We start from the raw sequence: 12944 nt of genomic DNA on the forward strand, positions 1-12944 counted from the left end.
TTGTCAGGCTTAGAGGTCACAATGTATTACTCCTTGCCCGGTGAGTGATAGTAGCAGATGGTAGACAAGCTGTCTTGGCTGCTGCCAGGGAGACTACAACTTTATTTAGCTCCTCCCCAAAGAGTACTGAAAAGGGTAACACCTCTAAAGAACACTTGGATTCCAGGAGCATAACCAAAGCATGCGTCTAGCTAGCACTGAGACAGCTGAGACCTTGGCAGTTAACTGAGAGGATGTCCATCACCTCCTGTCACCCCCAGGGGTGCACACAGGCAGAGTGGATCGGAGAGGAGCCCAGCTCAGCAACGGAGCTGGCTTGTCTTCCTCAGACAGGAGCACTGCCTGTATAGCTGTTATAAATTCAGTAACTATTGACGCAGTAGATCTATCCTTCTGTGTCTCAGGTTTCCCTTCAGAGGAGGTATCTGCCTCATCATCCTCGGCCTCCCCCCAGATGACTCAGTACTGTCTGTCATCAAGGTTGACTGAGAGGATGATGCCTGTTTAAGCCATTTTGAACAAAGTGCAGTAGCTAAGGGTGTTTCTTGGGACATCAGGGTCTGACTCAGAGACTGCATTGTACTGAACAATGAATCCACCCTCGGTGGAGTAATTTGTGTGACTAGCGCAGGCGCCGGGGGTGCTGGACCCGTGACGGGTGTCAAATGATCCACTATTGTACCCAACAACTGAGTAAAGGCCGCTCATGGAGTCTGTTGTGCCTGAGGGGCAGGTGAAGGGCCTGTAGAAATATGGCAAGTACTGTAGCATAGAGACCATCATGCACCTCCTGGCCAGATAGTCCTGCTGTGTATGAACGCAGTAGTGGGGAATCTGCTTGCCGGTGTTCCTGAACACAAGACATGCTAGCAGCAATATGGGAACGGGCCACACATGAGGTTCTATGCCCTGACACCGACCCGTGATATTTGTGACTAGGTATTAGTACAGTAGAAACAATAATACAATATAAGGTACAAACTACTGTAAATGGCACTATGTCAACTACACCATCAGCTAGAGGCAGGGTAGGACAGTGAGTGCTGTAAAAACCTGTCAGCAGGCAACGTTTTTACAGGGGAGGCAGTGCCCAGCATTGCAGGAGCCTGCACAGCGATGTGAAGATGTCTGCCAGTGCCTCTGAGGTGATCTGAAGGCACAAAACTGCAGCTAGTACGTGGGCAGCACTAACATGAATTGGCGCCTAAAGCTGGGGGAGGGACTGCCGGCCAGCGCTGCCTCTCCCTAAGCTGGACTTCCTCCACTGGTGTAATGGAGCCTGGGTAAAATGGAGATCAGTTTCCCTGCCAAGGGAACTGTCTCCTGCGCTCCCTTACCCTAGTCGGCTAGTGGAGTCCCTGCTACGGAAAGTAAGGGGTTATGGGGGAGAGGAGTCAGGTATGATGGGAAGCCAAAAGCTTTCGAAAATTGGTGTCCGGTCCTCTGAAACACAGAAACATAGAATTTGAAGGCAGATAAGCACCACTTGGCTCATCTAGTCCACCCCTTCAATTTGCCTACAACCCCGATGTTAACCCTGTGAGACCCAGGAGCCCTGAAGAAGAAAACTTTATTACATACTACAATCATCCACTCATACATTACCTATGGGTCCAATGATGGCCTATCCTCTTGTCCATTTGGGTTCCTTTGGAAAGAAATCCTACTCACCCACAGTCTTCTGTGCTTCTCCGGCCCGCAACGAATGCTGTTCACACAAGTCGAGCTTCTGTTTACATAGACCAGGAGTTAGGCCAACCAACCAGCCAATCATGATCGGGCATCAGGATTTCTCTGATCATAATTGGCTGCTGGGCGAGCCAGATCTGCCTTATTGGAGATGCCCCATGATGACAGTGTGCCACAGTGTGCAGATGTGTGTGTAGTTTAGCTAATTCCAAAGGGTTTTACTTTGATTCTTACTAGTGAAATCATTTTTGTAGGCAATTGACAGAAAGCTGTCATTTGTGGGTGGCAACCGGCCATTTTCTGGGAGTGCAGGCATTCCCACGCATTTGAGGTGAAGTCTTGTGACATCAGCTCTGACCTCATACAGCCTGTTTCTATTGTAGCCTCAAAATAAGCTACTTTTTGCAAGGCTTGTTAAGGAATTTGCAGGCTTGCACGAGGTGAGATTTCACTCAGACTGGGCAGCGGCAGGGTGATCAGGTCTGAATAACCCCCACAGTAAGGAAGGGCTGTGATTTATCTTCCCAGTGGTGTGTCCTCTTTTCCTGCATCCCCATATGAAGTTTCAGGGATCGTGATGCATAATCATTTTAACTCATTTAAACTTTGAAAAGACTACTTACCAGAAAAAAAACATAGTAGGCGACAGAGAAGAGAAACTGGATGGAAATGTCATCTTTCCTCACTCCCTATGAACCGGTGCTGTGTTTCATTGTGACTGAAGACTGCAAGTGAGGGGGGGACAGTGCACATTATACCACAACCCCCTAGTGTTAAAGTGCTATACTGCACTTGTACAGTTAAGTATACCTTAAGTGTACCAAATTGAAAAGCAGGATATATCATCTCCTGCTTTCCATTCGCCAGCTACCATTAAACAGTACAATAAGTGTTCATTAAGGTTAGTTACCTGATTCCGGAAGACTTCTACGCAGCTGCGTAATTTACCATAGACTTTTGGACCAGAATATTTCTCAGGTCCGAAACTGAATTGCTGTATCCAATTACATCCTTGAGCATACAGAAGTGTTTCAGGAAGCTGCAAGTTGAAGAAAAAGCAATACATTTGTATAACATTGTGGCTTGTTATCTTATTTTCTCAAATTAATCAAACTGTGGAAAATTTTCAACATGTTAATATCAATAAACAGAAACCTAAATAAAACTGTTGCTGTGTCAGCCTTCTGAGTAACCCATAGGTCATACTTGCCTACCTGACCCTCTCCATGCGGGAGAAAATGCTCTGTTTCTGGACTTCCCTGGTAATGTATGATTGCCATCACCTGTGGGGAGCCAGGTAAAGGTGTTTCACCACAGGTGGTGGCAATCATACATTACCAGGTAAGTCCTGGGGCAGAGCGTTTTCTCCCGCATGAAGAGGGTCAGGTAGGCAAGTATGCATCAGACATGTATGGCAAGAGCCAAGGTTTCGGGGAACACTTGTCCCCTTTGTCAAGGCATACATGTATACACTGAAGCAGAGGAGTAGGAAGTAAGCAACCCCCTGCATAGTGGGGAATTCAATTGTCCTCAATAATTTTTTATGTGCAGTAAAAATGGAACTGTATCACAAATCTATTTTATCAGAATATTCTTTGGGGGGTAATTAAAAATGATTAATACAGTATGTGCATGAAAACACATAAGTTCCCTGATGTTTTATTGTATTTGCAAACAAAATCCCCAATAATGACAGCTGTCTGGGGCAATTGAATTATGCCACGGGTATCAATCCACAACTAATTGCATTCCACTCCATTATCTGTTGTTTATTATCTACTGTATGTGATATATAAAGACCTTTAGAATGTCTTTCTCTTTCATCCATCCAGGGAAAGGTATTCCTTGGCTGAAAACCTGGAACAGAACAGCTCTAAGGACGCAGTAATTGTCTTCTTTTACATGTTGTAGAGTTTTGACATGATGTTTCCAGCAAATATGTTCATAGGCCTAAAAATATAACATACATTGCACTTGAAAGGGAATAGTATAGATTTCTAACCATGTATACAGTAGTTAAAGGGACATATTTAACCCATTGCGAAACTAAGATGGTAATTATATTTCACATGGGATGTTGCTATGGGCAACCAATCACAATCTACTTCTTATTTATTTAGATAATAGAATGTATCTGATTGGTTGCCCATAGCAACATCCAATGTGAAATAGAACTCCCATCCTAGTAAATTTTCCCCATTGTGGTACATGAATGCAGTCTTAGTCATATTGTAGTTGCTCTATCTGTAATATTTTAATGAAACAAAATACGCATCTTCATTCATTAAAACAACCCCTTCCCCTTTATCCGCTGGTTTCACAAACAGCGATTTATCGCTTTTGAGTGATTCAAGAGCTTCAAACTTTTTTTTTGTCAAATTCAATTTCCCTTTTTTTTTTTCTTCGTGAGGAAATAGACAAAATAACCATTAAAAATAAGAAAAAGAAAGGGAAATTGAATTTGACAGAAAAAGAGTTTGAAGCACTTGAATCACTCAAATGCGATAAATCGCTGATTGTGAAACCAGCGGATAAAGGGGCGGTTGTTTTAATGAATAAAGATGCTTATTTAGCCGAGATTTCCAAACAGCTTAATTCTGGGGAGACCTATAAAAAATTTATCGCTTTTGAGTGATTCAAGTGCTTCAAACTCTTTTTTTGTCAAATTCAATTTCCCTTTCTTTTTCTTATTTTTAATGGTTATTTTGTCTATTTCCTCACGAAGAAAAAGAAAAGGGAAATTGAATTTGACAAAAAAAAGAGTTTGAAGCACTTGAATCACTCAAACGCGATAAATCGCTGATTGTGAAACCAGCGCATAAAGGGGGGGTTGTTTTAATGAATAAAGATGCTTATTTAGCTGAGATTTCCAAACAGCTTAATTCTGGGGAGACCTATAAAAAATTTTAGGGGTGACCCTACCCCCAAAATTAAAAAAGCCCTATTGGAATTAACCTCGAGAGGACAAAATTATTTCAAAGCAGGAATTTGAGTTCCTAAATATATCTGAACCCGATATTCCTTCAATTTATGTGCTCCCGAAGGTTCACAAGGACCCCCTGAACCCCCCATGCCACCCGATTATTTTGGGCTGCAATAGCTTGACAAGCAATCTATCAGCATTTGTAGATTCATTTTTACAGCCTTTGGTATGCAATACAAAAGCGTATACAAGAGATACGGTAGATATTTTAAAGAAATTGTCCTCGATTAAATGGTCAACAAATCAATGGCTATATACCGCTGATGTTGGTATTATATACCAATATTGATATGGAGAAAGGACGTGAAGCGGTTACACACTTTTTAGATCAAAGTCCCCTATCAGAACCAATTAAATCATTCTTGTTGTCCAGTATTGCATTTATTCTAACGAATAACTATTTCCTACATGAGGGTTCTTATTACCTTCAGTGTACAGGTACAGCGATGGGCACCAGGTTTGCCCCTAGCTACACTAACCTATTCATGGCCCACTGAGAAGATCAAGTAGTGTGGCAAGGTGGCGTGCTAGGGGTAGGCCTGGTGTCCTGGAGTCGTTTTATAGATGACATTTTGTTTATTTGGTCAGGAGACAAAACAGATTTGGATACTTTTTGTCATCAATTGAATACAAACAAACGTAATATAAAACTTTCGTTTGATTGCAGCCAAAATCATGTCTCTTTCCTTGATTTAAAAATATACATTGAAAATAATGTTCTTAAAACCAAAACATTTAGTAAGGAGACCGATTCAAATAGCTTCATCCAAACCACCAGCCAGTATCACAAAAACTGTCTGGATGCAATACCGTTTGGCCAATTTTCACGCATAAAGCGTAACTGTACCAATAATCTAGTATATCAAGAACAGCTGGAGGAGTGTCTGATAGATTGAGTGTTAAGGGGTACTCTACAGACCTTCTTATTAAAGCAAAAGAGAGGGCTGATAAAATTGAAGGACCCGCCCTATTAGAAAATAAATTGAAAAAATCTGATAATCCTGATCAATTTAAATGGTCATTTATTAGCAAATATAGCTCCGTTCATAAAGATGTGGAAAGAGTCTTTTTGAGGCATCTCCTCCAAAATGACCCAGTTATTGGATCACAGCTCCCTGCAAAACCCCAGTTCATATACAGGAAAGCCCCATCATTGAGAGACCACTTGGTTCACATTTCTACGGACAGTGAGCCTTGTCAGGCAATTAGAGCAATTGGCTTTTATCGATGCGGCTCCTGTCTGATCTGTAGAACAGTAAAAGTGAAAGAGAGGAAATTTGATAAATTCACTATTAATGGTCAGTCATATTCCATTAAACAGTTCTTAACTTGCTATTCCCGGAACATAATTTATGTTCTGGAATGCAGTTGTGGGCTTGCATACGTCGGAAAAACTTCCAGACAGTTAAAAGCCCGCACTGCAGAACACATTTACAATATGAGGAAACAACTAAAAACCCATACAGTATCGGAACATTTCCGTGTAGTTCATATTGGTAATGAATGCCACATTATAAGTTTTTGTGGCATTTAACAGATTTTACCGAAAAGCCATACAAACGATCTAGCCAAACGGCTTTCCAAAACGGAGATGCGCTGGATATATCATCTAGGTACATTAGTCCCAAAAGGGTTAAATAGGGAATTTGAATTAAAACCGTTCCCATCTTGTTTATTTACTATAGTGCATGTTAATGGTGTGGTGTATAAGATCTACCCCATTTTTATGGTATAAAAAGTTTTATATTGCTTATTTGTATTGTTACTAATTTTTATTTTCTATTTCCATAGCTCGTGGACATTATAGGAGAAATTCTATTGTAAACAGCTTCCATTTTCCCTTTGAAGCAAAGTTATAATTGATAAAATTATGCCGCCATATTATCTGTATAAGTTGGTATGGAAGCGGGGAACCTATGGAACGCAAGCGCGCACCTTGGAAACATAGTAGAATGCATAACTGCGGTGCAGGCCATTATGACAGATTTCCGGTTAGAAGTTGATCTCGCGGTGACGTACTTCCGGTAGTTGGAACGCACCGCCATGTTTTCAATGGGAATCCAGAAGTTGTACGCCGATTAGCGGTGCTGCTAATCAGCTGTACCTAATTGATTGTGGGTATATATACCCGAGTCTATGGACTATTCAGCATGCTTCTGATGAAGGAACATTATTCCGAAATGCGTTAAGCGTGCTTCATTTTTCTTCTGGACCAGTATATCCTAAAGAGGCGCATCATGGAGAAGTTGGACCCTGGACTGTGGCTCTCCGTTCTGGATCAGGGAACCCAGACTAGAGGACCACTATCACATCACCTGCATGCTGCTTTGCCTTGTGGATTACTTGTCTCATGCTTTTATATGAGTCACTTCATTGTAAGTGCATCTTATGTATTAAAATTCTTTTAACTTTATTGATCTGCACTATGTCCTGTTCTATTAGGTCTCCCCTGCTTATTCAATAGGGGAGGAAAAAGGGACCGTTTGTGCCAGTTATATGAGCATCCAGCTATCGATCAAAATCAAGCGGTTTGTGGTTTGTTATAATTGTATGAGCAAGATACAAAATATATGGCTGCAGGGTGCACAATTAAACCAAAGTGCTGCTAAACACATATTCACAGAGCAGAAACACTTCAGACTACTCAATACGTGTTGCAATAGTGAAGAAAAGTGAATTTGTAAGATAGCGCTCAAAAGGTATCTAAGTATAAAGGTGAATAAACCTTATGAAGATCAAAAAATACAAAGTATACAAAACCAAATAACACTCGTCAGAGATCACACAGGATACAATAGGCGGAATGGATAATCCGGAGTAATTTCATCAGTTTCACCCCTTATTCTGTGTACAGGGAGACATAATAAAAAGCAACATAGTGCAAATCAATAAAGTATAAAAGGTTTTAATTAAGACAACGCACTTACAAAGTGGTGACTTGTATAAAAGCATATAACAGTAGGTCCAAGGCAAACAGCAGGCATGTAGATGTCAGCAGAAATCCTTCAGTCTGGGTCCCTTGGTCCGGAAGCAAGGGGGGGGCTCAGTCCAGGAAACTCCGCTGCCACAAACTTTTACCAGGAAGCCACACTGTCCATATAGTAGAATACACGTTTAACGCGTTTCAGAAAAGAGTACCTTCGTCAGAAACGTGTAGTTAAAATGTCCATTAGGAGGTATATATATACCCCATCCATTAAAATTACAAACATTACAGCTGCCGCTAATCGGCATACAGCATCCGGTCTCCGTGCAAATCCAATATGGCGGTGCGTTCCACTGAGCGGAAACACGTCACCGTTTGCGTGTCAACTGCCGGAAATTGTCATATGCGGTCCAGCTTTCACAAGCTGTAGCGCATCAATCTTAATAGGTTGCTATGCGCAACAAGGTTATGAGCTTGCGTTTCAACGTAACGGAAGCAACAATCCACAAGGATATAGTTAGATATATCAATACTATATCATTTGTGTTTACGCAAATCAATTTCCAGTATTTCACAAGGAAAGCGGCTATTGTGTACAACGATATAGTAAATTTTGTCACAGACCAAGAAAAAGAGAAAAAAACAAGGGTTATAAATATAATGTTATTAAAAAATCTCGCCACCACCATTTTATAAGTGAGTACACAGTATCACATGATGGAGAGATAGATAAAGAATAGGGAAGACCCACAATTCTAACTTAAAAAGGGTTTTAACTCAATCTCCCCATTTAGACCCTTAGGAACTAAAGTTCCTAAACGATGTATCCAGCGCATCTCAGTCTTTGAGAGTCTCCTGGCTACATCATTTGTACGATTTTTTGGAAGAACTTGTTCAATAGCACAAAAGTTAACAATTTGGCACTCATTGGAGTTGTGCACAACATGGAAATGCTCCGATACCTTGTGTGTCTTTAATCGTTTACGAATATTATATATATGCTCGGCAGTGCGAGCCTTCAATTGTCTACAAGTTTTGCCGACATATGAAAGCCCGCAGCTACACTGTAATACATATATAACATTCCTGGAATGGCACGTCAGGAATTGTTTGATTTTGAAATGATTACCATTAACATTGAATTGGTCTATTTTTCTATCTTTGACCTTCACCGTTCTGCAGGCAAGACAAGACCCGCATCGGTTGAAGCCGATGGTTCTAATAGTCTGACGAGGGTTGTTATCTGTAGAACTATGAACCAAGTGGTCTTTCAATGTTGGAGCCTTTTTATATACTGTATGAATGGAGGTTTTGGTGGTAATTGAGGACCAATAACTGGATCATTTTGAAGTAGATGGCAGTTATTCCGGAAAACTTTCTCCACATCTTTATGGACCAAACTATACCTACTAACAAAGGCCCATTTAAACCTATCATTCGTGGTGTCTGGTCTTGGTTTCGGTGCTAACAAAGATGGTCGCTCAATCTGATCTATTTTATCTCTTGCAGTAATTATCAAATCTTTAGAGTAGCCTTTAACTTCAAGACGTTTTGAGACCTCCTGTAATTGCTGTTCCCAAATGGAGGTGTCAGTACAGTTCCGTTTAATACGGGTAAATTGGCCAAACGGGAAGGCGTCTTGCCAATTCCGATGATGCTGGCTTGACGTATAAATGAAGCTATTCGAGTCGGTCGCCTTCCTAAATGGCATCGGCAAAACTTGTAGACAATTGAAGGCTCGCACTGCCGAGCATATATATAATCGTAAAAAATCGTACAAATGATGTAGCCAGGAGACTCTCAAAGACTGAGATGCGCTGGATACATCATTTAGGAACTTTAGATCCTAAGGGTCTAAATGGGGACATTGAGTTAAAACCCTTTTTAAGTTAGAATTGTGGGTCTTCCCAATTCTTTATCTATCTCTCCATCCTGTGATACTGTGTACTCACTTATAAAATGGTGGTGGTGAGATTTTTTAATAACATTATATTCCTAACCCTTGTTTTTTTTTCTCTTTTTCAGGGTCTGTGACAAAATGTACTATATCGTTGTACACAATAGCTGCTTTCCTTGTGAAACACTGGAAATTGATTTGCGTAAACACAAATGATATAGTATTGATATATCTAACTGTATCCGTGTGGATTGTTGCTTCCGTTACGTTGAAACGCAAGCTCATAACCTTGTTGCGCTTAGCAACCTATTAAGATTGATGCGATACAGCTTGTGAAAGCTGGACTGCATCTTGCCGATGACAATTTCCGGCAGTTGACACGCAAACGGTGACGTGTTTCCGCTCAGTGGAACGCACTGCCATATTGGATTCGCACGGAGACCGGATGCTGTATGCCGATTAGCGGCAGCTGTAATGTTTGTAATTTTAATGGATGGGGGTATATATATATATATACCTCCTAATGGACATTTTAACTACACGCTTCTGACGAAGGAACTCTTTTCCGAAATGCGTTAAGCGTGTATTCTACTATATGGACAGTGTGGCTTCCTGGTAAAAGTTTGTGGCAGCGGAGTTTCCTGGACTGAGACCGCCTTGATTCCGGACCAAGGGACCCAGACTGAAGGATTTCTGCTGATATCTACATCCCTGCTGTTTGCCTTGGACCTACTGTTATATGATTTTATACAAGTCACCACTTTGTAAGTGCGTTGTCTTAATTACCTTTTATACTTTATTGATTTGCACTATGTTGCTTTTTATTATGTCTCCCCTGTACACAGAATAAGGGGAGAAACTGATGAAATTACGCCGGATTATCCATTCCGCCTACTGTATACCAATCCTGTGTGATCTCTGACAAGTGTTATTTGGTTTTGTATACTTTGTATTTTTTGATCTACATAATTGTATGAGGTTTGATTGATCTCCAATATAGCTACCTTTGAGCGCTATCTATCATATTCACAACCTTTCCAATTGTTTGGTTCTGTGTCATGACATTTCACAAGAACTTGGGGCTTACAGTTCCCAGCCAGCTATATTTTTACTTTGTATCTACTATGCACTGCACATCCTGAAACTTATTACTGACCTGATTAGGGGCTGAATTCAGGGATCACATATTGGCCCTGATTGTAATTGACTCACAGTAGCTTACCGAGTCCTTTTAACGCCGCCCCAGTGAATACACACACACCCCCGCCGCTTTATTTCCTAGCAACCATGTGAGGGCATGTGTCACAAAGACACATCCCCTCGCATGTGCCCACAGCCGGAAAAAACACTAAATTGTCGGCGACCATGGAATGATTTCTCCAGGGCTGACTGACATGTTTGCACTCTTCCGGCCTAAGCCAGGGCGGTCGGCTGACTTCATGTGACGTCAGCCACCCACCCCTGGCACACCGTGTCATGAAACTGGGCCCTTCCATAGGCAACGCCCAACTCTGCCACCCCATGCCCCCATCGCTCCATGCAAACGGCTTGGTGACTATGCAAGTCGCCCAGTCTGTTCACCCAGATACCAGGTGCATGTGCATAAACCACTATGCGCACGCACACAATAAAAACATTGGCCCCCATGCAAATATTCTGGGGACCGAATGAATTAGAATGAGTTCCATAATAAGCTGCTTCCAGCAGCTAAGCATATGTGATCCATAAGCAACGCAAATGCAGGAAGAGGAGCATACCACCCCTGCCTACATTAGCAATTGCATTAAACTACAATCACTGTTTAAGAGGAACATCGCAACCATTTTTTGTGATGCTTAAGTATAACCTTAGGGCAGCTTGCAAGCTTAAAAGGAAAATAAATAACCTTCAAACCAAAAATGGTATGACCTAATACAGATTCCGGACCTCTCAGTACACAGTATAAAAGAATAACAATATTAGGAGGCTAGGAACGCCTAGGAAACCGAGATCCTAACACCTTGTCAATACTGAAGTATGATCTCCAGAATAAATACATACGAAAACCAAGATATAGAAAGATGTCTAAGCAGTAGCAAATACAAAACTTTAAAATCCTGATTATAATATACAGAGTCCAGGGTAAAACTAACGCTGAGATCGAGATCCCGAGACAGTGATTGGTCAGTCCGGACCATGTGACAAACAGATGATGTATGATGCGAGTCACATGATCCGGAAATAGGGCAAAATAGACGGAGCTGCCGTCTGATAGCAGCAGAAACCATAGCCACAGGATTGGCACATGATAGGACACGTGACCGCGACAACGTGACCTGATTGGAGGAGGAAAATAAATAAATATAATCCTAAGGAGGCACTCGGTTGGTCTTAAAAAAAGCCTTATTAGGTGAAACGCGCGTCGAACTGTTAGAGCCCGACCTCTAGCTGCACTATATGATAATATAGAAATGTATATGATTTGAACTTAGAAAAATTAAGGTGTGTGTGTGGGGAGAACCAGCGGTGGTACTCACCCAAAGTGGTGAAAAAAAAATCGGTGTACCTACACAAATAAACGTGTATATATAAAGGAGAACGCACTGCTCACTTACAGTGGGAGTGCAAACTGTGAATGTACACAGAAATAAACCAGTGCGCATATAAAAAGTAAAATCTGCTGCTTACCCAAAGTGGGAAAAGCGATTTTATAAACTCACATATAAGCCAGCAAACGCACATACAATAAACCTGTGTGGATACACAGGGAACCAGTATTAACCCTTACCCAACCAGGGGATTGCAATTAAATCTGCACAGGGTAAATACAGGATAAATAAATGCGCATATAATAGGATATAACACTGCTGGACATACCATTATCTGTATAGAAACAAATTAACAACTATAGTATCGAATTAAACACTCCCCAAAGCAGGAGATTGTAGCAAAGCTACAACTATTGATTTAGATAGGAGATGCTGGCTGCAATTAAATGATACAATGTGGTAACAAATAATAAAACCCACAAAACGAATACAGAATACACCAGCAAAACCTATAAATAAGCGCTAAAGAAATATCAAAATATAATATGTGCAAATGAAGAGAGAATAAATGCATGTGGAATTTTAGTGAGAGAATCACTTAAAGGAAACCTCGAGAAATCTTAAATTGAAAATTACAGCAGGGCTCCAACTGTCGGTCCAGGCAGGGACCCTCGCTGTAGCACAGAAATACACATCCGGGTGGAAAGTGATAGACCCACTAAACAACCGTGCAACTCTATAAATATTAAAACCAAAGTTTAAAGGCGACATGTGCAAGTAAAAACTACACACAGAAATAAAAAAAAACGTTTACATTTCTGCACCGAAACCCTGACTTAATAACCACAAGCTGGGGCAAACATAACCTCTAGACTCGGAGGGAGCGGTATAACCCCAAGTTTTGAGGGAATTAAATAAACC

The 12944-nt window shown here is 41.2% G+C and overlaps 1 protein-coding gene across 1 annotated transcript in view; it reads right to left on the reverse strand.

Annotated features, from left to right (window-relative positions):
- The window catches only part of OTULINL (OTU deubiquitinase with linear linkage specificity like), a 77212-nt gene that overhangs the window by 31332 nt on the left and 32936 nt on the right, over positions 1–12944 (reverse strand). The window contains exons 5-6 of the mRNA XM_083188113.1: positions 3490–3639; positions 2600–2728 (exon numbers count right to left, since the gene is read on the reverse strand). Of these exons, the coding sequence (XP_083044239.1) occupies positions 2600–2728; positions 3490–3639 (279 nt within the window). The remainder of the gene's footprint in view (positions 1–2599; positions 2729–3489; positions 3640–12944) is intronic.

Source organism: Crinia signifera, chromosome 5, assembly GCF_055691185.1.
Source record: "Crinia signifera chromosome 5, ASM5569118v1, whole genome shotgun sequence".
Lineage (NCBI taxonomy): Eukaryota > Metazoa > Chordata > Amphibia > Anura > Myobatrachidae > Crinia > Crinia signifera.